The sequence below is a fragment of the Sipha flava genome, unplaced genomic scaffold, assembly GCF_003268045.1.
Source record: "Sipha flava isolate LNK unplaced genomic scaffold, YSA_version1 108_pilon_pilon, whole genome shotgun sequence".
Lineage (NCBI taxonomy): Eukaryota > Metazoa > Arthropoda > Insecta > Hemiptera > Aphididae > Sipha > Sipha flava.
In genome coordinates, this window is record NW_020271725.1 from 173,209 (window position 1) to 199,383 (window position 26,175).

General features: G+C 26.2%; 4 protein-coding genes across 6 annotated transcripts; 1 reads left to right on the forward strand and 3 right to left on the reverse strand.

The window, feature by feature from the left end:
- Positions 1-203: 203 nt before the first annotated feature.
- LOC112686359 (probable RNA polymerase II nuclear localization protein SLC7A6OS) lies at positions 204-3,949 on the reverse strand. Of its 2 annotated transcripts, XM_025558601.1 has the most exons (7): positions 3,588-3,679; positions 3,444-3,499; positions 3,167-3,292; positions 2,728-2,939; positions 2,425-2,577; positions 519-577; positions 204-441 (listed from the first exon to the last, which is right to left on the reverse strand). In XM_025558601.1, the coding sequence occupies exons 2-7, from the start codon at positions 3,447-3,449 to the stop codon at positions 269-271; spliced, it is 729 nt and encodes a 242-aa protein (XP_025414386.1). In that variant the 5' UTR covers positions 3,450-3,499; positions 3,588-3,679; the 3' UTR covers positions 204-268. The 2 variants fall into 2 exon arrangements, with proteins under 2 accessions (XP_025414386.1, XP_025414380.1); XM_025558595.1 differs by lacking the exon at positions 3,444-3,499 and having other exon boundaries at positions 3,588-3,949.
- Positions 3,950-7,390: 3,441 nt separating this feature from the next.
- LOC112686300 lies at positions 7,391-10,961 on the forward strand. Its single transcript, XM_025558517.1, has 9 exons — positions 7,391-7,821; positions 8,332-8,435; positions 8,494-8,752; positions 8,811-9,039; positions 9,321-9,542; positions 9,610-9,894; positions 9,960-10,472; positions 10,534-10,730; positions 10,802-10,961. The coding sequence occupies exons 1-9, from the start codon at positions 7,633-7,635 to the stop codon at positions 10,913-10,915; spliced, it is 2,112 nt and encodes a 703-aa protein (XP_025414302.1). The 5' UTR covers positions 7,391-7,632; the 3' UTR covers positions 10,916-10,961.
- Positions 10,962-13,959: 2,998 nt separating this feature from the next.
- Positions 13,960-25,198, reverse strand: LOC112686231 (cathepsin B). 2 transcript variants are annotated; one of them, XM_025558445.1, is made up of 6 exons: positions 25,181-25,198; positions 18,886-19,104; positions 17,835-18,035; positions 15,299-15,443; positions 15,087-15,203; positions 13,960-14,409 (listed from the first exon to the last, which is right to left on the reverse strand). In XM_025558445.1, the coding sequence occupies exons 2-6, from the start codon at positions 19,051-19,053 to the stop codon at positions 14,207-14,209; spliced, it is 834 nt and encodes a 277-aa protein (XP_025414230.1). In that variant the 5' UTR covers positions 19,054-19,104; positions 25,181-25,198; the 3' UTR covers positions 13,960-14,206. The 2 variants fall into 2 exon arrangements, with proteins under 2 accessions (XP_025414230.1, XP_025414222.1); XM_025558437.1 differs by lacking the exon at positions 25,181-25,198 and adding an exon at positions 19,176-19,487.
- On the reverse strand, positions 25,086-26,164 carry LOC112686246 (putative SERF-like protein). The gene is made up of 3 exons (XM_025558452.1): positions 25,892-26,164; positions 25,688-25,811; positions 25,086-25,224 (listed from the first exon to the last, which is right to left on the reverse strand). The coding sequence occupies exons 1-3, from the start codon at positions 25,896-25,898 to the stop codon at positions 25,173-25,175; spliced, it is 183 nt and encodes a 60-aa protein (XP_025414237.1). The 5' UTR covers positions 25,899-26,164; the 3' UTR covers positions 25,086-25,172.
- Between the last annotated feature and the right edge of the window lie 11 nt (positions 26,165-26,175).

A 26,175-nucleotide genomic window follows, 5' to 3' on the forward strand; every position in this document is an offset into this window, starting at 1 on the left:
ATAGGTACATATTTTTGATTAACTATTTGACAAACAAACAAGAAATTATCATGTAAAATATTATTTAATTTTTATTAGTATGTATAAAATATTTTCTTTCAAAATATAAGCATTTTATAAACTATATGAAAAATAAAAATTACCCTAATATATAAAATAATCATTTAAATAAGCCAAAATAATTTTTGTGAGTACAATGTACTCTTATTTTATACATGACAAAAAAAATTACAAGGTTGGTAATAACATAATTGAAGATTGTTAAAATTTAATCATCAGAATTGCTTGACTCACTATGACTATCATCTATGACATTATTATAAAAAAAATGTTCTTCAGCTTTAACACGTTGTCTATACCTGGCAAAACGCACATCATAATCATCAATATTGTCTTCATCATCAGTATTTCTGTTGTCACTACAACTACTATTACTACTATCTAAAAAATACAAATTTTAATTCAGTAAAGGCTGTAATAAAAGATTTAATATAAACAATAACAATATTCTAACTTACTATTTAATGTCCATCGTTTTGATTGATTAATCAAACTTAAAAAGTCATGTTCATCAGCACTACAAAAATTTTTAAATTGTTTTTAATAAAATAAAACTTTATACAATCTTTAATGAAAAGTCTATATTACAAAATTAAATTTTAATTTTGTTCAATAAACATAATAAATATACATTTTTAATGAATAAATCATAATAATTATACTTGATTTTGATTAATAATTAAGTTTCTGAGTTAAGAAAGAAATTTATTTTTTCTTTTATCAACATTTTAAGTAAAAAATATACAAGAAAAATTGATAATATTTACACTATCAAATCATACAATTTATCTAGATTCTAAAACAGTAAAGCCTACCTTTCTTCCTCTGCGGATCACTTTGGTAAACAATTATCTTTCAATGGGACACCAAATATAAAAGTATGAATCATGTCAATATTAATCTAATAATATAATTTTGTTACATATACTAGGTATATAATATACATGTAAGTGCATTTTAAACTTGTTTTCATATATTTTATTGACTATTGAAAAGATTACAGATTGAGGTACATGATATAGATCATGAGTTCTCAACCTTTTGAGGTCCACCCCCCCCTTTCAAACTATTTTATGAGCCCCACCTTCTCACTAAGTCAAGGGAAAGTTTCTTAAAGATATCAGAGATCCTAACAGAAGATCCATCATTAAGAAGTATAACCCTCTGGAGAGATCAAATCGTAGACACAAGCTGGGGAATGGAGCCAGCTGAACAGCTACCACCAGGCCATCAGTTAGAATGGAAGATATGGAGAACCCTCAATAGAATGAGAGTAGGTGTAGACAGATCAAAAGACAACATGTCTAGGTGGGGCTACATTAACAACTCTGGCACAAAATGCAGATGTGGCCAAGAACAGACAATGACACATTAGTATACCCAAGGAACCCCAACAAATGCACAGAAGATACAGGATAATACAGACAAATGAAATAGAGGTGAAAGTCGCTCGTTTTTGGACAACAGAAGGAATTTAACAAATATTTACTATTTATATTTTATTTTATTTATATAATTGATGTTGACTAATTATAACTTATTAAAATTTTTTAACTTTTAATTTTTAACTCCATGATTTTTATTTTATAAATGTTAAGTGGCCTGACATGAGAAAAAAATAATATTATTATACATTAATAGCTTATTTGAACAATGTAAACATATACTTAGTCACCAAACAAAAAACATAAGCTATGCTCACAGAGCTGACGTGAAGGTAAGGAGACTCAGATGATCGCCTAGGGTGCCATTTTTAGAGGGTCTCCGAAATTGATTTTTACAATTTTGCATATGTGTTGGTAATATTATTTTTTTTTTAATATAAAATACCTATAACTTTGTATTGAAATATTGATAATTATAATGGCCATTTCGTTTAGCCATGTATTAAAATAATATGAGTATACTTTAAATATATTTAGTATGGTTTAGCATAGAAGTTTTTATCATATATGTTGCTTTATAAATATAAAAATTCCTGAATATTTGTTATTGTTTAATCAGGATCCCATCAAGCCATTATAATTCGTGATTAAAAAATTAGACGATAACAAAATATGTAAAAGTTAAGCATATTATATCATTTTTTCGTATTTCTGTCTACGAACAACATTTTTTTCTAATTAATATGATATTACATGTTGTTATATGAAAAAAGGTCAGTTGACATTTTGGCCTGGGGGATGTCATTTAACCTTACGTCGGCCCTTTATACTCATTATGTGATTTTATTAGTGTTCTTTAACTTATAAGAGCAGAGAGCTATAAAACCGACTTTTATTAATTTTAGATTTTTTTTTTTAATTTAATTTACCAGAGAACCTATTTTACTTTAATATTCAATGTTCACAGTTTTTTTCTTACCTATTTTCCATATCATCCTCATCAGGATAATCATTTCTCCAATTTCCTTCATCATTAGAATCATCCTCATATTCACAAGATGAGGAATCATCATCGTATTCGTTCATATTACCACAAATACTATAAAATTTGTCTGAATCTAAGCCATGAACACTGAAATAATACATATATTTTTAAGATTGTTAATATTTTAATGCATATTTAATATATATATATATATATATATATACACATACACATATATACTATATATATATATATATATATACATATACAACGAAAATATTTAAATATTAAAATTACCTATCAATATCTTGTATATCAATTGCTTTGTCTTCATTATTTGCATAATATAAGTCATAAACATAATCAACTGAAATCCCTTCATCAATTAACGGTTTACTATTATCTTCTGCATGCTTAATAAAATCAACAACTTTTATTTCAGAACTTTCTCCATGTTTTTCTTTGATTGGTACTATATCTTGTTTAACAGCTCTAAGATTATTAACCAACTAGAAAATAAACAATTAACTTTAACAGTGACTAAAATAATAAAATAAATTTACAATAGGATGATAAATAAAATTAATCAATATAATATGACAATTTAAAAGTTTTCTGTATTAAATTTAAGCCAATGATGTATTGAAATAAGTATTTCTTAGTTATTATACATATATTCTATTGAACACATATACTAAATGTAAATCTATGAATATTAAGGTTCAATATTACATACTTTTAAACGTTCTGATTTTGAATGCTCAATCACTTTATTTGAGTTTTTATTTTTATTAGTCTTAGTTAAAAATTTTACAGATTTTCCTTCTTTTACCTCTTTTAATATTTGAGATAAGTTTTCATTCTGAAAAAATATAATAAGTATTAATACAAAATCATACAAAGTAATTTTAACAAAGACAAACTTATTACTAAGTAACAATATTCATTTCATATTTAAAAGTTAGAATATAGATTATTGAAGGCTTATATAATATAACTACTAATAATAATACCTGCATAAGATATTAGGTAGATAATAGGTATCAATGTATCATACAGTCTGTGAAAGCTAAAGAAATAGTCTTTCAATTAATAAAAAATTTAAAAACTATTGAACAATCAAATCAAATAATACAATTTATAGCTGTGAGTCTCACTTCGTGTTTTATAGTGGCAGCAAATTGAAAAACACAATCTCCACTAAAATCGGAGTCGATTGTTTTAAGTTTTTTGTGCGATATGACAATGGAATTGAACGGATCTTCATTGTAGCGCCTTTTTACTCGAACAAATGACATTGCTGTGACCGATGAGAAAACTTAACTCTCAAGCGAATCACAATATTTTTCGAAACCGAAAATAAAAGATATTAATTAATTTAAATAATGCAAAGAATAACCTAATGAACAAGAACAAAATTGACGCAAGTAAAAATTCAGAATTTTTCGGTTTTAATGGCAAATACGGACAGGCAAGCGGAGTGATAGTAACTGATAGAAGAAGCACGTTTGCTTTGTCGGTACTCACTTCATTTATAATTTTGCCGTTGGCGCGTAAAAGGTTATGACGACGTAAACAATAACCATAGACAATAACATCAAAACGCGTACGTGACTTCATAGCAGTGACGACTTGTTCACATGTTCCGCTTGACAAGTGTGTCATAACGACACTACGTCAAATAACAACTTTAAAACCAATAAACACATTTAAATCTCGAGGTCATTTTCTTTCGTATTAATATATTTGCATAACTAATAAAATTTGTATAATATGATTACAGTAGCGTTGAGATTTATATTTTCTTCTCCACCGCCATCGGTGCCACCAAAAATTTCAATTTCGCATCGTTCTTTTTTTATAAGAAAAAAATAATGCGTCATAACCATTAGTTATAACTACAAAAGTATATAGGGGGGTGCCTACAGCCCTCCTCCCGAAATGTTTCAAAAAACTTAAAAATTAACCTAAACGTTTGTTATATTTTAATGGTGCTTTATGCTTATTTAAAAATCATTTTATAAAAAAAAATAGAAAAATGATTTTAACCTGGTTGTATTTATTTTATTCAATTATACTTCAATAGTTCATTAAAATGTTTTACCATAAGGTTCTTAATTTATGATTTAATGCTTATTATTAAGAGTTAATTATATAATAAATAAATAAATTATAATCATACAATACATTTTATTCATAACATATTTTATTATAGAAATAGTCCAGTAGACATAAATATATATACTAGCTTACACAACAAACGTTTATTGACATATAAATTATTTCTAGAGAATATTTTGTTAGAAAAAAATAACTAATTTAATATAGGTCTGTAAGGATGTGGTATATAAATGGAAAAGGTATGGAGTGCTAAACGGTGACGAAGTATAAAAATGAAAAAACATCAAACATTTATTTTTTTTTAATAATTTATTAAAATTGATCCATTAAAATTATATATATCGCTAATTATGACAATATCAATCCCTTAATGCAACCGAGTGTACAATATTTTTTGTTATCATATCTTTCACCAACACAAACTAGATGGTTCGAGAGCATGCCACGTATAATTGTCCATATGAAAAACATGATGTGCTCAAATCTAAGCCACAGCTAGACATCGTTTGGCCTTGAGACTTATTGATAGTCATTGCAAATCCAATTGGAAATTGAAGGCGTTTAAATTGTATTGGCACATCTGTGGGTATAATAGGGATTCGCGGTGATAATATATTTTCCCCTCAGAATTTGTCATTTAAAACGATGGCTTCGATAACATTTTTCATTAACTTTTTAATGGCTAATCGCTTGCCGTTGAACAACCGTGGTGGATTCAAATTACGAAGCAAAATAACCGGAGATCCAACCTTCAGTTGTAAATTATGCGGTGGCTTGCCTGATAAATCCAATAAGTTTAAAAACTCTGTTGGATAATTTACAGCTTTAGCAGCATCGCAAACTGTATCAATAGATTTGTATGACACCAAGTCTCCTGGTAGCAAATGTTGTATCTTGAGATTCAATTCGTTGACGTCCACATTTTTTACTGCTAAAATTGCTCTTTCTGTCAGCCACTCATGATTTGTGTATTGTCTGTGTACATTGGGAAATTTCTGGTCAATGAGAATCAATGATCTTGCGAATCAATGATTGTACAGAAATTGGTCGGTAATTGTATGCATCCTGTTTCATCTGTAGTAACTTTCCCATGAATCTTCCGCATGAACCTTTTTTGATTGAATCGCAAGTATCGAAATCGTTCGCTCTCTATCTTTACGTAAATGTCGACCATGAATTGTCGACAAAGCTCACGACATTGTAGAATGTCCTAACCTATCATCAACCGATATGCATAATAATCCTTCGAACTAACATTCTTATTTATTTTGGTACCTGTTGCGGAATCTGTTCCTGTTCGGACCTGTTCCGTTCTCAATTGATGAAATTTCATACATTTTTGGCTCCATTTTTATATATATATATAGATTAAATAATAAAGTACCACATCATATATCCTTTGTTCGTATATACAGGATTAAGCTTATTATAGGAAATACGTAAATAATGTGACCAGTTAAGACAATTTTTATTGTCTTTGTCAAATAGTTTTAGGACATTCTGTAAATTAAATGTAGATAAGTACCTACTGTGTCTTGTTATTAATTCTTAGATAGCAGTGGCAATTTAACTCTGTCCATAGTAGCCCCTCCCAAAAATATTTTCTGTTTACGCCACTAGCATATGGTCACAGCTGTATGAAAATGTATTTTTTATTTATATTTTCATATTATTTGTGGTGTGGTTGTGAAACGTATGTGCCGCACGACGACTGACAATTTTAAACTGTTAAATGTTTCCACAGAATTAAATTTTCTAACAACCTCAATGGTCGATTGAAACAATTACAGTGTCTACAAGAAAAGTCGTAATTACAAAAGACCAAATAGGTATATCATGGAAATTTGAACTTAAATTTTTTAAATCGCAAGTTAGTCTGATTGATCACAAATATACCGGTAGAGCATTTTTATAGAGCCCTAATATTGTTGTCAGTTAACGCTATAAACAGTTTTAAAATATAATTAAAATGTTCACCTATGCTTCCTTTTCGTCCTTTATGTAAAATTCGTCCCTTTTTGTGTCCCTTTTATGTCCGTGATTCAATTATCAACATTTTAATAACCAGTACTATAAACAGTTTATGGTCTCAAGCAGTTGTAAGTTCGTCGTAACAAGAAAACTACATTTTTGATTTTTATCAATTTTTTATCTCTGTGAATCTGTGATATTATTTTTTTTTTTTTATATAGCACAAAACAGAACCACAAATCAAAATAAATAGTTATGTCTACTATATATACTACTGTATATATAGTAGTTATACCATTGATTTTGATTAATAGTTATACTACTGTATATTTAATGTGCGTGTACCTACGAAATACTGATGAGTAAGACTACTATGAAAGTGTTTTTTAGGAAGTCAGTTTAAGCAAGACAGCTGACAAGGACTTACATACCTATATCTATTAAATTTTAAATTACATACCCCACATTAAAATAAATAATTTGTTAATAGTTTTCAAATTTATACCAGACAAAAGTATATTTTTAGTTTAAAAAATAATAACAGATTGGTTTTTGGGTCCTAATTATAATGTGATATTTGATTAATAAAAAATAACTATTACCAAAAAATTATTATTGACATTGTAGGTACTAAAAATTATGATCATATAGAAGTAGAGTAGAGGGGAACTATGCATCATATCATATCATATCATTGTACATTAAAAAATGTGTAGTACGAATTTTTATGAAACATTGTTGGGTCGTATATTACAAATATAATAATACCTTAGGCTGAGCATTTATTTATTTTCTTATTATTTATTTCTATATATAAATTATTAACTTATATATTATTTTACAAGTATTAATCATTTACTAATTTTTATTTAAAATTTTTATTATTCTATTGTTTTTAATTTTTACCGCCAATTATTTTATCATTGTGGCTTTATAATAAGTTAACTGATAAACAGCACGTTTGAATTGCCTGAAACTTAAAAAGCCATGCCATGTTCAATTTTTCTATAGTATTTACTATTTTTTCAATTTTTATTTTAAACTTAAGATCATATCATTAAGTAATACTTCAGTATGAAACTTCACGGATTACAAAACTGAATTTTGAACATGGAACTCTCTTTAAACATCGAACAACTTCAATTAAAATCTGAGTATTTACATTCCAACCCTAGGTGTACACACTTTCATAAAAATGTAGAAAATCCTTTATTTATTTCATGGGATGATTGTGTCACTGTCTTATACTCTTTAAACAATTTAGATGAGGCTAGTGTTTGGAATCCTATTGAGCCTGTGGTAAGTATAATTATAGTTGAATGGGTACTTGTGTTTTATTATCTGTTTTTGTTATTATTTAAAAACTTTTATGTCGCACCTAACTTAATTTAAAAATTAGTTATAATTTGTACTTTAAGTTGAATGTATTCTGTTATGCCTTATGAAATCAAATAACCCATTGTACATGATGCTTGCATGAAATATAATTCTTAATTAGAATTTATTGAAAGTGTCATAGCAGAGTTGAACAAGGTGGATGTGTTAAACACACAGTTTAAGCTTCCAGCAGTTTAACTCTCTAGGCAAGGAATAATTTTTCAATAGAAAGAACTGTCACTGCCCCCTTCTAACTAGTTAAGTTAACTGTTAACAAAACATAATTGTTGAGATTAAAATAGCTCAGTTGCTGAAATCTTTAAAAAAATAAATAAATAAATAAATTTATTCAGTCTAAAATAAATATGATTACTTATATAAAAAATACAATATTGTGGATGTATAATTTTATTAGAAATTGTCTGTTTTTAGATCTTGCCTATAAGTAATCCAATAATATCAGTATTTACATTTGGTTTAAAAATTTATTGTATTGATAAAAATGGATCAGTATATCATCTTAAACAAATTCATCGGTAACGATTTATGTAATCAAAAGCTTAAATGGATATTAAATATTAAATTTTGTTTTAGTGATTCTCCAGACTTATTTGGTTGTTCTTCTGTACAAGTTTCTCCTCAACTACAATCTTGTGATTGTAAATGGATTTCTTTTTACTCTCAAAAATATCCATGTAATATTTTTGGCATGTCTTGTTATTCAGAGGGTATAGCTGTGATTACAACATTAAATGAATGGATAACCATTCAATTTTTGCAAATTAACATTGATGACGATGGTGAACCAGTAATTCACAATAATTGTAGTCAGCAAATTAGGCAACAGAAACAGGTATATTTGATGAAAATATTGTTCAAAAAGAAATTAAAGTAATTTTATTTATATTTAGTTTCCATTTGTAGTTACTTCTTTTGTATCTTGTACTTGGAGAGATTGGTTTACCTGTCAACGGGCAAAAGAACTCTTTGGATCAAATGTTATAAACAGTCGAGATATCTTTATACTAGCCACAGAAGAATCAAAAGTATATTATTCAACATCTGATGTGACCTGTAAAAATGTGTCATTATTTCTAAATTGTCCACAAAAAATTGTGCACATTCAGTTTTGTGATTTTGGTAACAACACTAAAACTCATTCAATAATTAAAATGTTGTGAATCATAAAATTTAATTAATTATCTCTTATAATCATAATTTTTGGTTATAAGAGGTAGTTATTTAAAATTAATTGGGGTTGAAAAAAAAAAAATTAAGATTTAAATATTTTTGAGCTAAAGAAATACAAAATAATAAAATAATATAGGTCATGGAATCATCTGTTAATATTTTAATTAAATTTATATTTATTTAATGAATTAATCGATTAAGTAAGCTTAATACATTTTTTATTTTTTTAGAATCAAAAAAAATGCTGTTAGTATCATCTAGTGGGATTCTTACGGTGATGGACTGTGTTGAAAGTGTTGCGTCATCATTCATTTACTTGTCAGTTACAGAAGTAGTTGCTATATTTTTTGTTGATTGTACAATAATTTTGAGTGATAGTATTCATTTATTTATTATAACATTGGATAAACATTTTTCAAAAATAGTAAAGCAAGTTGTAACTCCATTGAAAGGTATTTTTTTTAATTTTAGATACCTTACAGTGTTTAAAAATATTTAATTAAAATTTAAACTTTTTAGGAGTTCTTTCATTACATAAATTTCTGTTAAATAACATTATTGCCATGACCCAATTAAATAAAGTTTACAAGTTATCTCCTAACTACCAAATTATCACTCAAGAAGAAAATAAATTTAAATTCAACGAAGAAATTGTCCTAAAAAAAATAAAAGATCTATGTAAAAATGTCGAATCCATAGAAAAACAACAAGAAAAAATGGATTTATTCATCAATGCAGTATCCATTGTTGCACGAAAAGATTTAATTGCACAATATTGTTCATTTGATGTTTTAATTTATTCAGGTAATAAACTGTTGCATTTTTATACCAACCATTATAATAGTTAAATAAAATTTATATAAGTTTAGGTGCCAAAGCAGTAAAATTAGGAGCTTGTCAAGATCAATATATTTTAGCAATTAAATTGTCTACAGACTGTCCATGGTTATCGTTTTCATCTACAATTTGGCAACTCTTGGTTCGTGTCACAGATAGTAAAAATTCATCATCAAACTGTGGTTTACATCCTTTTAATATAGATTTGTTCAATAATAATCATCCATTAATAGTGAAACACCATTTATTTGCTACACTTGCTGAAAATTGTACATCTGGTTTTGTGTATTGCGATTTAGTGTGCCAAGTACAAAATGAATTAATGAATCGTTTTTTGATTATTCCTTTAAATCCAGTAAAATTGAATGCTTTATATTTTGTCAAAGCTGAAAAGCGAGAAAAAATACCAGTAATTAATCCTATGGAAGATCGACATAAATATGTGTTTAAATATCCTGATAATTTATCCTTAACAGAATGTTTAACTATTATTACAGAACGAAATAAACATAGAATATCAAAATCATTGTACACAAATATAACTGGTAAATGTTTAAATCTTTATTTAATATTTTTGAAACAATTTTAAATGTATTTCTATTTTAGTTAGTACGCCGAAAACATTGTATTTTAACTTATTTGACAAGATAGTCTCTATTACTTTTGACAACGAAATTACAAAAACCATTGTCTTGGAATGTATTAATCTAGATGCTTTAATTTCTGTTCGTAATGCAGTTTTTAATGAACTATCAAATGATCAGTCGGTGAATATAAAATATTCTGTTTTAGCTGATACCCAAGTAATTATAATTATATACAGTATTTTTATAAAGTTTCTAACATAGTTTATGTTTTTTTTTTTTTTTTTCAGAAACAGCTGTGTGTACTAGAAGAATTATCAGAAAGAGATAGACTTGATGAAAATATCATTAAAGAAATTAAATCTAAAATTCTGAATCAGATAAGTGTTAATCTTCCTGCGTAGCCTGAAGTTAATACACGCATATAAAAATAATAAATATTTTATTGTTAATGTGTTTTTGTTAAAAAAAAATAATAATAATAAAATTAAAAATAAATTATTAAATGTTAAGTAATCATAAAAAGTGTTTATCCTATCTGTTTTTTTTTTTAATCTAACAATTATATAATATATCTTGAAATTATGCGAGTATAGAATATAATTGTTTTACTAAGTCTAAGACCTAAAAAATTAAAATTTTAATATTATTGGTAATACTTTTTTTTCTTATAGCTAATGTTCATTGATTGTTATAGTTACATATTCACAACTGAAATACCTTTTGGTGTCGTTACATTGTATTATATATTTTATTTCCTTAAAAAAATTAAATAAATAAATTCAATTTCTATTTAATATGATATTGGGTTTGATTCAATTTCTAACAAATTTTAGTTGTTTAAAATGTTTAATTTTCAAAACTGAGGTTCAAACCATCACTAATTTACATTTATAAGCATATATAATATTGTCTTGACAATAATAAAATTAATTATGAAAGCATAATTTATTTTAACATGTTTTCATTTATGTAATCTGTATCTTTTAATTTCAATGTTTACTCTCAATATTAATATTCAATCAGCTTATGATTTATTCCTATTTTTTAGATTTTAATTTATAAAATATTATATCATTGATAGTCTTTTAAAACATTTTTTTATGTAAATTGTATGCAATTATTTATATATAATTTAAATTTAAAATTGTCTATATTATATATGTAGTTTTATATCAAGGATTATTTTTGAGATAATATTGAATTTGGACAAAATTAAAAAAATTATACTAATTTATATATTTGAATAACATAATAAAATTATTTTTAAACATTTAATTGTCTATATATTTATATTGTTACGTGCCAACCGTTTGATCCGTTAATTCAGTTACAACGTCTCTGTCAACGCTTGAGTGGAAGTGTAGTCAGGAATAATTAAGACTTCTTTTTAAAATAATTAAATTTATTTAACTTATAAAAATTATCCTAACTACAAATTCTGTAAATATTCTAGTGATAGAAATTATTTAAGTCCTAACAATTGTAACTTATAAAATAATTGGAAATATTTCTAAGTCCAGACCATAACATACACTGACGTGAAGGTGCTCAGTGCAGCATAGACAAGACTCGTCTGATTTGCCTTTGTTTTCGGGTCCCTTTTATATGTGATATTGTATGTGTGTGTGTAAAATCTCAAATGTGTGTGTGTAAATGAATAAGATAATAAAATAAGATAATTTCCTATAAATTGTGAGTGTGTGTGCGTTATCTCCAGACCGTGACATAATTATTGACACAAATGCCCAGGATGTGGTCACCACATCATTCCGATAAACTATTTTATTTCAATTTCCCATAAAAACGTTTATGTGAACCCTTTCACTTGTCCACGCTTGTGATTTCGATATTCTAATTCCTTATTGTAATCTCTAGTGTAATAACCACGTGAACACAATAACCTAACTTATCCATAGTTGTAGTTTTTGATGTACATGGGAACCTCCTTGATATGTTTTTTACCGTGTGACTACACGGGACGCGACAATATTATAAATTTAAAAATTACATTGGTTTTTAACAATACTATTATAATATACATACCCACACAGCATTTGTTAATCAAAACGATTGTATAAATATTTAATTTTGATTAGAATTAAAATATTTGAAATTAAAAGTTAATACATTATTGAATAAATGTATAGTTATTTTATTTTAAAAATAAAATATTTTACAATATTTATTAAATATTTTAATATTTATATTTGATTTTCAATGGTAATAGTTATTAAAATAAACTTAATATATTAACTTTTATTCAATTTGAGAGTTTAAATACTTATTCAATTCTTAACTCTCAATATTCACAAAATATTCATAATTTTAATTAAATTTATAGTTTATATAGATTTAAAAATAAATATTAAATTTTCATGTATTTAAATACCTATTGATACGCAATATTGTATATTTGGACTTCGTTATTCAACTTTTCTGAATAATATCCATATAAACGTAAAACATAGGTTGTACCTATTTATTTTATAAATAAATAAATTATCGATATGTAAAAATAATATAAATAGACTCAAGGCCATTAACATGGGTAGGGAAATTTACGGGATCAAACCCCCTAATTATTAAAAATTTGTAACTTACAATATTATTTATGAGTTATTAAATTACTTCCATAAAAAATGAAATAACTGAAATAACTTAACTTCCAAGAGGGGGTTACAGCCTTCCCCCTCTTACTATATCACTAAGTTAAATATATTTTTAAAGAGTGTTATACAAAAATATATACACTGGTATATTATTTATCATATCTTCTATTGGTCGTCTATATGTCAATAAATAATAATAATATTAACAAGCAATATTTAATAACATATATTACATTTTAATCATTAATTAATGTATAATTTTGAAACCATGAACATTTATTTAATTTTAATTAAATATTAAGAAATATCAATAAAATATTGATTAAATTTTGTAATTAAAATATTGCAACAACCATTGGTTTTTAAATTGTATACAACGTTGGTTTTTAAACATAATATAAATAATTAAAATTGGTTCAAAAAATGTTTTATAGTGGTTAATTTAAATTTAATAACTTATATCAAATGAAATTTAAACTTTGACACAACTAAAAATCTTTTCTTACTTTAAAATTGAAATGTTGATTTAAAGTTAAATAAATATTGCAGTGCTCTGGGTAAAGTTTATTAGTTATCCATTAAACAATCTCAGGTTACATAGACTAAGAAATACTATATTTTGTAATTTTATAAATATCTGGTATTCTATTGTTTTTCTATTCAAATGTAATTGGGACACCAACTAGTTAATTTGTAAATTTGGATCAATGTCTCATGTTTAGGATGTTCACATAGCAGATTTAACTATATTTTCGTATCAAAATTGATAACCAAAACCAAAACTTTTATTAAGGTTAAAACCTTAACATGTTCTTTTTAAATGAAAATAAATGAAAAATAAAACAAAAACTTTTATTATATGATAAATATAGTCACATTCATTGAATCAACATAAATATAGTATACTCTTGTTTATTTTTCTTTCTTAATTTATTTGATTTATTTAAAAACAGATAAATGAATTGTGTTTAAAAAATTAACTAATAACTAAAATTATTTGTTTTTAAAACATCAGTGTAACTATAATTTAGGGGAAAATATTAGAGAAACATCAAATTATTAATTTGAATATAGTATGAACTATTAAGCAGGTAACCCAGCATTAATCTGTCCTTCAATTCCACATTCATCGCTTCCTCTTAATATTTTGAAAAATCCATTATTTCCCCAATCAGTATTCCATGAATTGGCCACTAACCAATATGGTGTATCATTTTCAACACCCCAACCAAGAATTCTAATTGCATGTCCTCCTAGAGCCTTACCAGCAACATGTTTATAAACACCTGAAAAAAAAAAAATCAGAAAAATCAAAATTTTTCCCTTCATACTCTATACTGGACTTAGAAAATGTAATGCCCGGGGCTAATAAAAATGCAGCGTCCTTATCTAAGTACAACTACGGGGTATATTCATGACTTTTTTTATTATCTTAATTATCTTTTGTAAACTTAAGAGCTCCCTTATACCATCGGCGCTTGGGACAAACATATTCACTTGCCCCCTCCCCTAGATTTGGCACTGCTTGCACAGTTGTCTAGACTCTAGTTAACAGATTATTAATAAAACGTGGTAATATAAATATTATTATTTTTTTACTAATAGTTAGAACTCAAATATTCAAGTATGAACAATTGAATAAGATAAGGATAACCAAGTAAATTAAACATACATATTCAAATAATACAATGCTAATCTATATAACATTTACAATTATAAATTCTTACACAAATAAATATTAATTTAAAAATGATTTAACTTTTTGTAAGAGTATTAGTATTAAATTATGATATTAACAATAAGGAATTCAAGAATTTTTTTTTAATTTTTACAGGAATTATATGTTATCAAATCATAAATATAATAGTAAATAATAATTTTTAACCTAAATATTTTAAGGTTACAAGTTTTGAAAATATACAATATACATAAAAATATAGTATAAAGAGTAGGTAATACTAACCAGATTTATAAGAAACAAAATCTTCAAACACAGTAAAAGCTCCTTCAACAGGACCATTGTTGTAAATTTCTTGTCTAATTTGGTCAACATCATTGCTAAGTGAATACACAGATTTACCTACAAAATAATGTATTTATATAACTTAGTAAAAATATACAACATTAATATACCAAATATACCAATGTGTTTGATTATATTAAAAAATGAATTACCATGATGTAAATCCTTTTCATACGGTATCTTGTATCCACTTTCACATTTTTTGACACATTTTGGTGTTTTACCACCTTCTTTACATGGTCCTCGAGTGCCATTTACATGATGTTCACAAGGAGCAATTTCATAAGGAATACATCCCTACATCAAAAATAAGTAAATAAAGTAAATGATTTCTTTTAAAGAATATCATATTAAAACATTATAAGAACTTCAAAATTAAATCATTGAATATTAAAATAAAATCTGGGCTTAAAAAAATTACTCAAATAATAAATTAATATCAAAAAATTGTATTCAATTTGATAATAATATAATTTAAGTTAATATCTAGTAAAAACCTACTATAAAATATTAATTTGTTAACCAAAGCACATATTTTCTGTCAATTTTGACACAGAAAAAACAAGTGTCTGTTAGATTTTATACTTCATTCTTTAAAAGCAATCTTCATTTTTATTCTAGTATTATAAACTTACATTTTAATGAATACACATTCAACAGTAAGCCAATAGTTATTTTTTTATGCTTTAAAATATAAAGTATGATTATGAAATAAACAATAAACTCTACAGTTCTTCTAAACTTTAAATGCTTGTTAATAGTTTAAGTTATTGAGTTAGAATAATAAGTCAGGTTAACAAGTTAGGTTAATAGGTTAATTTAGGGTTCCCATAATTTTTTTAAAACAAAACTGGGACAACACAAACAGAGTATATATACATATATAATAATAATATAAAACTTTTAATATTTTGAGGGGATCAGTGGCGTATACAAGGGATAGATATGGAAGTCAGATCCCCTAGACCTTTTTTTAAATGTTTTAAAATAATGTTGTTTTTATTGTGAGGGCGTTAGAAACGTAAAAAAAAAAAAATTACGATAAAAAAATAATGATTTGTTTGCAAATGATGCCCCATACGCTGGGACATATGGACATCCCCAAAACATTTTTCGGGACACCGGAATGCGAAGTCCTAAGTCGGTGACAATCCCGGTTTTCCGGGACGTATGGCAATCAGGGATCAGAACCGTAACCGAAAAGAACCGGTACTGGAATCAGTTAACCTTTAAAATTTAGGAACCGTAACCTTAATTATAAAAGAGGTTAATTTAGGTCAGTTATTTAGACTAGTAAAACTATGGTAATGACTATTTTGTTTGTCCATTTTTTGGTTCAGAAAAATAAAAGTCAAATCTTTTTATATTTTTATTATTTTGTGTTGTAAACTGTAATAGTGTAATGCATATAATAAGTAAATTTGTAGCATTAATATTATTATTATTTTTGTGTGTTTATTAATATATTACAATTTACAATGAATATATATCATCTATCTTGTCTATTAAGTGTTAAATATAATTGTTTATACAAATTTATAGTTACAACAGTAGCCAGTATTAACTTTGATTCTTAATTAAAATTAAATTTTAAATTAAAGATATTTATTTCATCAAATCATAATACTTCACAATATTATAAAGTATTTTACAAATTCTTACTATGAGTTGGAATAAAATAATTTAACCTAACTCAAAGAAATTTAATAGGCTGATATAATATATATATATATTTAATATATTTATAATTTTTTTTTTTTTAACTATTCATAATACCTTCTATTTTCATAAAATGAAACAATTAAAATTTAAACAAGAATAAATAAATAATTTCATATTATTTTTTAATAAATCTCTAATAATCAAAATTAACCGAAATTAGGTAACCGTTTCTAGAACCCTTACTCTTTTAAAAAACCGAAACCGAAACCCTTAAAAAATTAATTGAACAACCAAAACTGAAACCGGAACCGAAAAAACCTATAGGTTCCAGTCCCTGATGGCAACCCTAAGTTAATTATTTGTTTAATACTGATGCTTTGACCTATGTAGTTGCGTAAATTTAATCTGGCTAGGGGGGGGGGGGCTTAACAAAAATAATCGTTATCTTTTTTTTTTTGTTCCACGGATAAATAACTACTATAAATAGATATTATTTTATGCAACTTTTTTTTAACAATTTACAGTTTACTTTTACATTACAGTAAATTAGTTTACCTATTGGAATATAAAAACCGCATAGTTAACCAAACTTTTCAAACACCCATCAATATAATTACTTAATTATTATAATATTTGTATAGTTGTATACTTTAAATTCAAAGCCTAATAATGAAATTACTAATATATTACATGTATTTCGAGAAAATATTCTGCTTTATAATACACATGAAATTAGTTGTAACTTTCATTTCATGCAGCTTATGGTGATTATTTGAAAGTTGAAAATGACCTAGTGCACTCATGAGTGCCTACTAGGAAAGATATTTTTAATATTATATGTGATTTATGTATACACATAAATGTACCTAAATTTTGTAATACTAAGAAAAAAAAATAATCATTATAGCTAAAAATTAAAATACCTATGTAAATAATACCTAATGTGAATTTAATTTAATTTTTGTTAATGAATATTGACAATACTATTTAAGATATTTGTTTATGATAAATAATAAAGAATATTACCAAATTAGAGCCATAGGGGCCTCCACTGACAATGCCTTTAGTTTTCCAATAGTGCCATGCTGCTCCTGGAAAACCTCCGTTGCATCCAAAACCACATGTCCAACAGCATGATACTAAATTTTCAGCTGAGAAATGGAAATTTATTTTACCTTGTGAGTGAATACAAACACGATCAGACATGGCCTCCACGGCTCCGAAAGCCTGTATATTTATATTAATAATTAGTTACCAGGCACCAGCTATATTAAGTTAAGTATCGCCAAGCCCGGATTATGATAATTTGGGGCCCGAGACCAAACATTTTAGGAACCCATAACCATAATCAAAATATTGGTGATCCGCACATAAATATATTTTAAAGACAAAAAAAATATTATATTCTAATTTATAAATTTATTTCTTGCTTTTTTAAATACAAAAATAAAAATGTTATTTGTATAAATAATTTTTTCCTGCTTTTTGGAAAGCAAATCCTTTAAATATGTCTTTGGTAGTGATTATTTTCAAAACATCACTGTCTGAACACAAAATCATAAAACTATTTAAATTTTCTTGAGAACTGCTCGTTCTATACTTGTTTTTTATACGAGCTAAAAAAGAGTTGAAAAAACGAAAAAAACCTACTGTCCATCAGGGGCCCATTATTGTTTGATGTCCGTTGTGGGCCCGGGGTCATGGCCTCCTCTGGCCCCCCTTAATCCGGGCTTGAGTATCGTTTACAATATTATAATAATCATAGGCATCATGGCATCCCCAGGGGGGTGGCGAGGTAGGGCTTTTGTTCTCCTCTATAATTTTAGATTTGTTTTCCAAAGCATTAACTGTAACACGTCAATTTAGTAAACATAGATTACTTTAATATAACATATATATTATACGAGAAGAAAACTATCTTTAATAATAATTTGATTACCATTTTATCTTATCATATATCTTATATTCGAGGAAAAAGAATAATGTATAAAAAAATCTTCATTTATTTTTTAAATTAATTTTGCCCCCTCTAAAAAAATTTCTGAGTACGCCCATGATAGGCATATAATTATTATACCCAACACGATCCACACGATCCTTGATCTCGAACTTCTCTAATGGTTGGACAATGTGGCCAGTTCTCTCGGGCGTCAAAATTTTCCGGCAACTCGTTGGTTGGTGAGTCTACATAAGACAACAGCTTTTCAAGTTTCGGGTAAAGCATGTTGTTTTCATGTACGCCCATTAAACCTTTGAGATAGGAAAGCGGAGTGTTCTTGTGGAAATTACGGCCGGCCTGAAACACAAGAATACAAATTATTATAACAATAATGTAATGCAGATAGTCGCGGTTTCACCGTCACGTACTGTCCATAAGTTTTGTACAGAATTTATATGGTCGATAAACTCGTCGGACAATGGATCCTCAGGAACTCGGATCTTTGGTGACAAGGCATCACCATAACCAAGATGAAAGATTAAAAAACCGATGAATACGATCGGTTTGAACATTTTAAATCAATTTCTCCGTACTAGCAGCAGCTAAACGATCGTCACTATAGTCAGCACTCGGCAACAACTACGAGCTAACTGAATTCAGTACCTACCAATAAAGTCTACAGTACAAGAGAGAGAGAGAAAATGAATACCGTTGAAACAACGGCCTAAATCGTTTCCGGGGACTTAGGTCGAGATGATAAAACCGTTACAATCAAAAAAAAAAAACCTTTGGCGTACCTACCTATGCAAAGTAATGTAAATCTGATGTTTTCGTTCATAACGGCTATAATATAAAAAAATAATCATTAAATAACCATTGCACGATAGCGGATGACCTTTAAAAGCTAACCGGTTTTATCTCAGCGACTCGTAATCTACTTTGTGTTAAAAATCTAATCTTCCACTATATTTGCTTCGTCTGCCTACAGAGAAAATATTTTCGTTCCTGCATTATTTTTCATTGGTGACACAACTTTTTCTATCGAAAAACTGTCAATTTCCGCGGTATTGGTACAAAAGTACATTTAAAATAAATAATAGTTGTACAATAAGAAGAGCTCGAGGTAGGCATAATATACAAATAATTCCTTTTCCGGCCGATACTTTCCTATCACGTACGCATGATGTCATCATATGTTAAATACCGACCTTTCCTTTGACATTTAAATAGGTGCACACGTTCACAGTGTTAGGTATGAGTTCATAAAAAGTAAATAATACATATAGTTTACATCATACATGTTACATATTTGCATAATTACAGATGACACTTTTTATCGAGACATGATCGTTTTTTAATATAAATATTGAAGTATATTTCAGCAATATCATTATTACGTTTGTACACTATCTGTAAGTGTGTAATGTTCCAATTCGTATTTTATGAATTATACCGAAAAAAGAATTAACTGTAAGATTCAGTGGCAAACGCGAGAAAAAATTTCAGTGGTGGGAGATTTGTTTGAAAAAATGTAAAATAATGATAAATAGGATGTTTTGTTATATGTATATATATATTTTATGGGGGACTTTAAAAAAACTGTTATACTTTTCGGTCAGGATATTTTTTTATTACATTTTTTCTGATATTTCAGAGAGGGGATTTGAACCCCTACCATCCACGCTCATGCTAATTTACGTTCACGTCTAGTTCACTGTGTAACTCCATTTTTTTTTTTTTTTTTTAATTGTTTAGAAGATATAAAAAACACAAAATGAAATTTATAATTAGAGTATAAATAGTTTGGAAATATATTTAAATTCTTTGCATGTGAAACGAAAAAGATATTCAGGGGACGTTGTAATCCCTTAACCCTCTTCCCCACTGTGTAATTCTATAACCTAAAATTAAATATTACAGGATAAAAAACGAGATATTTTAACGAAAAAAATATCATTAAAATCTTTTAAACAAGAGTCACCATGATGTTTAAGGATACCCTGTATACGAAATGATATTATATATATTATAGCGACAATATAATCATGCGTTGTGTTATGAGTGTGTTATAGATGATTATAACACGTTATAACGTATTATACTGTGTTACTTAAAGGGGAAGGGTCAACGCAACAATGTCAATCTGTTGGACGAACAGCTCGTGCGTCTTTATTTTTGTTTATTGTTTACGTGACGCACTATATAATTTCCGCGTCATAGTATGAACGATTATAATACAGCATTGTGTAGTAATTGTAATAGTAATTATATGTATGATGACTACATAAATCTATCATTCGTCCACTACTCGTTTAGATGCAAATCCCACTGATATAATAGTCGTTGAAAACCAAAACGATTAGAAAAATATTTCTCTAATTAAAATTTAAATCATTTTCAATATAAATAAACGGTCTAATTGTTAAAAATATTAATAAGAGATTCTATCATGTGTAAAACCTTTGTACTTTATCCATAAACATGATGTTATATATTTAATGTTAACACGATGTAGGCAGTGAATCCGAACTAATACATATTGAATAGGGATTGTAGGATTTGAATTAACTGTAATGAATCAAAAATAGGACAAACTAATGAAGTGTTATTGAATGCATTACTTTATAATCAAAGACAAGCCAGGATGTTATAAATTAGAATAATTATGATCATAACAAGTAAGTTTCTGGATTATTGCAACCTAACTATTATAATTATAAAGGCCTATGTTTTATTATGAAATTAAAGAGTTGGGGTGGATTTTATAATAAATAAAAATTATTTTAGTAATAGAAGGTATTTACTAATCCTGCCTTCTATCCTAAATCTTTTTAACTTAATTATATATATGAATATAATTTTTAACTTGTGAACTGTAAATGAGCAATATCGAAATGAAATAAAGAATACATTTAACTTATTCATAAAATTAATAAAAACAATCGTAATTCATAAATGATTACAATTAGACGTGGTAAGTCGGATCCTGGATCTAGAAAAAATCTTTTTAAAATGCTCGGAGGTAATAAATTCTACTTTGTACCCATAAACTGTGCAGTTAACTCAAATAATCACACAGTCTTATCTCGTCTTTCTAATAGTGAGCGTCACACGTATTATATAAAAAGAGCTGCTACTAAACAATACTAAACAGCTACTTTTCTTTTTCAGTTACTCATATTTTTTTTATTTTTATATTAGTTTTTTGTATTTACAACTATAGCTCGACAATCATACAATTAGTTCAAATGGTACAATATGTATATATATATATATATTTTTTATATTTTAACATAGATGCTAAAGCCAGTTTCCTATATAAAGGCTATGATTTGAGCGATAATTATTTCTGAATTGCAGTTAAGAATAGAATAAAGTTTTAGTGAGATATTGAAGACTTGAAGGGATTTAGACAAATTAGTTTGTTTTATGTGCAGGGAAGGACAGTCAAAAAGAATGTGGGATAAATCACAAAGACTTGCTGTTAAAGTGCAGATTAGAGTCATTTAAGTCCAGTTTATATGCATAGGCAGGTAAAGTGTATGGCCGGAATGCAGACGATTGAATTGTAAAATGATTGATCTAGATAGATGGAGATTATTGAACCAGATTTTATGAGGAATATAAGGAACAATATGTTTATATTTGGCGGCAAAATCTGCTGGGCCATTGTGTAGACCAGAGGTATTTTATGTGGTGATGTATAAATGGATACGTTAAAACCTACGTACCTATATTGTATTATAAAAACATTTAATTTCGTATTCAGAATGAGTTTGTCAATAAATGTGGATATTTGTTTTCAATATTTCAGCAATTTTAAATAAATGTAGAAGATTATAACATTTTCTAGATTATATTGAATAATTAGTGAGAAAAGTAAGAAACTTCAGGATATAATGAAAAAAGGTGAGTTGATTGAAAAATAGTAATGTATAGTGAAAAAAGTTAGTCACTAGAAAGCCTGTGTTATTATAATCTCACAAGACCGTAACTGAGGGGTCCAGGGTGTCTGGACCCTCACCCCGAAATTTCTTCAATATTTTAAGAATGTTTAAAATACTTATTTATTTTTAATACTAACATAAATATTTCCAGTCAAAAATGACTTAAGCTCCAATTAATCATTGACTGATTTTAATTTTATATCATAATATCATATTTTCATATGATATTAATTTTAATAAAAGAAGATTAAATCTTTTTCTGTCTTATTTTTAATCAAATATCAAAAGTTAAAATCTTAATTCAATAAAATTACAATATACATGTTTTGGACTCCTCCCGAGAAAAATTTTTAGATACGGCCGGCAATATGATAATAATATATGAGCATAAGATATGCGCGGCAATCTCTATTGAATTGATAAATCGTAATAGCGCTCTCCAACCGGCCCGAATTTTTTTCTAAATTTTCTAAAGCATTATTAAAGTAACATAATATAGTGGTCGTTATCAGTATTTATTATACATTTATACCCAAAAAGATTAGTTTTATGAAGATTGTGTAACTTATATAACATTAAGACACAACAATATACAAGTGTGCAATCTTTATTTTTTTGCTCCATGTACCTAATTTAAGTAAATTGTATTTTACTCAATAACTCGTATATTTTCCAAATTTTTCCTGCATATTATTATGGTTTTTAACACATATGTATGCGCTTATTTGAGTACTTTTTAGCGCATAAAATGTCAAACCTTGATTATTAGTACACCAAATTTTGACACTATTTTTTTTTTCAATTTCAATCTTTGAGTGTGAATTTTTAATACTTATAAATAAAATGATAAGCTTGTGATTTTAATACAAATCCAAAGATTTTTTTTTACATTTTATAAGTTATCATTTCCGTAATTTAAAAATATGTGTACATAATAACTAGAAAAGAGTTTTATAATGCTTATTATTATAACCAATGGCGAATAAATATGAAAGATGGGCCCGTGTACAAAAGTAAAAAAAGGACACTTTCACATTTTAATTTTTCTTCTTGTTTGTTGTTTTTCATTACATATTGAGTAATTATTTAACTCCAACTTTTTAAAAGTATTTTTTACAACGCTGTAAATTAGTAGATTTTATGGTTAGCTTTTACAGTTATAAAAATATTTGTTAAGGAAAAAAAAACTAATCGTACCGAAACATGAATAGAAAAATACCTTTAAACTTACCTATAAATAGTTTATTTTTATGAGTAACTATGTCTTAATAAGGTATATCCTGTATAAAATATTTACTATTTTGTTATATGATATAATAAGGTTATATTTAATATTAGGTTTTATGGTTTACATCAATTATACTTGATAACCTACAACATGGTTTTTATCTCTGTGACTATAAAATTACTAATATTATTATTATAAAGACTAGTAGACTCTGCTCCCAGCTTCTCTTTCCTTTTTGTTTCGTATATATATTGTTACAATTGTTTTTCTTATTATTTTGAATTTAAATTTAAATTAATTAAACAAATTACAATCTATTGACATACATGTTAGAATAAACTTGAAATTGTTGACATTTTTTTTTAATAATTTATGAATAAATATGTGTGAGAAAATACTCTTATATTGAACAAATATCCATATGAATTGAATTTTCAAATTTATATTATAGGTTAATGCAATATTTTAGAAAGATTTTTAAGCATTACAAACTAATAAGGGACTCTTAATAAAATAAAATGACAATAATTTATAATTACAAATATAATAATTCATAACATTAATTTAAGTTTTGTTATGTATTTACTCAATAATTAAGAAAAAAGGACAAATATTAAGTTTTCCAAACATAAATATTTATACTAAAAGAAAAAAAATGGCTAATATTGTAAAAATTAATTAAAATTCTTGATGACTAAAATTACATTTTAAGATTTATCTGATATACTTCAATGATAATTTATAAAATAACAAGAGATAATTTTTGATAACATGGTTACTTTTTTCATAATTTTAGATTTTAATTATCTTGATTTAACTATATTATAATCAGTAATAATAAATATTAAAACACTATTAGCGTTCAATTTTATAGTAAAAATACAATTATTATTAGTATTATATTAAGTCACAAATGAAATTGTATAGTTGTAAAGTATTAAATAAAAAACTGTTACACAGTTTATCAATTAAATTTCAAGATCACAAGTTTACTTTATATCTAAATATTTTTATTCAATAGATATAGATACCTATATAAATTAATACTCATATTTAAATCAGAAAAAGGGTTTTAAAAAAAAAAAAAATTATTTAGTAAGGAGAGTAATGCTTGGTGGGTATTATGATAAATATTTAAGACTAAAAGCAGTCAAAATTATAGATTATTACACAATAGAAAATTGATTTAATTTGAGCTTAAAAATATAAATGTGTACTTGTGATGTAGCACATAAATATCCTTGAACATTTTACTGACCCTCCTGCTTTTTTAGTTGTTTTTCTCTCATTCTATCAGCATCCCTGAAAATAAAATATTTTAATTAAATAATTAATTATATAAATACATAAATACATATACATAAGTAAAATATATTTATTACATAGTTTAAAATTGGTTTAAGTAAACAAATTATTTATTTTATCAGTGGTAACAAACATAATTTTATCTGAAATGTATTTAGTTTTAAAATAGTTTTCTAAGTATTGGTCTATAATCAAATATTGAAGTGGTTAGATTTTTCTAAACAAAAATAGATTTTTGGGCATACAATTAAACTTTATAATAAAAGTAAATTTGTTTTAAAGAAAATTGGGTCAGTTTCTATTTTTCAAATATACATATTATTTTTTCTATTAAATCTAATAAACAAACATCTAATAAATTAATTAACAACTACAAACACTATAATTTAATTAAAGAAGTACCAAAAAGCATTTATTTTAAAATTTCATTATTACAATATGTTGAAAATGTTTCACACACCTTTGTTTTCTTTGTTCCAACGTTAATCCTGCGTTGGAACCTTTGTCGGCTATTCCCTTTTTCTTGGCTATTTCCTGTTGTTTCTTTTGGTTCTTTTCTCGAGCAAGATCTCTAGCATTACCTCCTATAACAGAATAAACATTAAGTAATATTATACAAAACAAATATACCTCTGTTTTAAATATAATTAATTTTGATACTTACTCGCCATTTCTATCCGAGATTGAAGATTATTTGTTGTCGGACTTAACGATCCACTGATAAAATTCCCAACTTATAATTGTTAACGACGAGAATAAGAATAATTTAGCGTCTACTTTTTCATTCTAGAAACCAAATAGCCAATAACATATTGATAAATGATAACAATTATTGTAGTAAAAATTTGTGTTCATAGGCAGTATGAAGTTGGTTGAGTTGTACAATAAAAGCAGCTGATTTCTAAAAATGCCAAATTATAATAATAACACAGAATTGGTGAAAACAAA

What these genes read in the sequence shown, in the direction of transcription:
- LOC112686300 (XM_025558517.1), top strand. Translation starts at nt 7,633, where the DNA reads ATGGAACTCTCTTTAAACATCGAACAACTTCAATTAAAATCTGAGTAT. An exon ending in TGATGTTTTAATTTATTCAG is followed by an intron (nt 9,895 to 9,959) that starts GTAATAAACTGT and finishes ATATAAGTTTAG; the next exon opens with GTGCCAAAGCAGTAAAATTA. An exon ending in CTGTTTTAGCTGATACCCAA is followed by an intron (nt 10,731 to 10,801) that starts GTAATTATAATT and finishes TTTTTTTTTCAG; the next exon opens with AAACAGCTGTGTGTACTAGA.
- LOC112686231 (XM_025558437.1), bottom strand. Translation starts at nt 19,319, where the DNA reads ATGTTCAAACCGATCGTATTCATCGGTTTTTTAATCTTTCATCTTGGT. An exon ending in GCCCCTATGGCTCTAATTTG is followed by an intron (nt 15,444 to 17,834) that starts GTAATATTCTTT and finishes TTTTTGATGTAG; the next exon opens with GGATGTATTCCTTATGAAAT. An exon ending in TTTTGTTTCTTATAAATCTG is followed by an intron (nt 14,410 to 15,086) that starts GTTAGTATTACC and finishes TTTTTTTTTCAG; the next exon opens with GTGTTTATAAACATGTTGCT.
- LOC112686246 (XM_025558452.1), bottom strand. An exon ending in TTGGAACAAAGAAAACAAAG is followed by an intron (nt 25,225 to 25,687) that starts GTGTGTGAAACA and finishes TTTTATTTTCAG; the next exon opens with GGATGCTGATAGAATGAGAG.
- LOC112686359 (XM_025558595.1), bottom strand. Translation starts at nt 3,728, where the DNA reads ATGTCATTTGTTCGAGTAAAAAGGCGCTACAATGAAGATCCGTTCAAT. An exon ending in GATATACAAGATATTGATAG is followed by an intron (nt 2,578 to 2,727) that starts GTAATTTTAATA and finishes GTATTATTTCAG; the next exon opens with TGTTCATGGCTTAGATTCAG. An exon ending in GAGGATGATATGGAAAATAG is followed by an intron (nt 578 to 2,424) that starts GTAAGAAAAAAA and finishes AAATTTTTGTAG; the next exon opens with TGCTGATGAACATGACTTTT.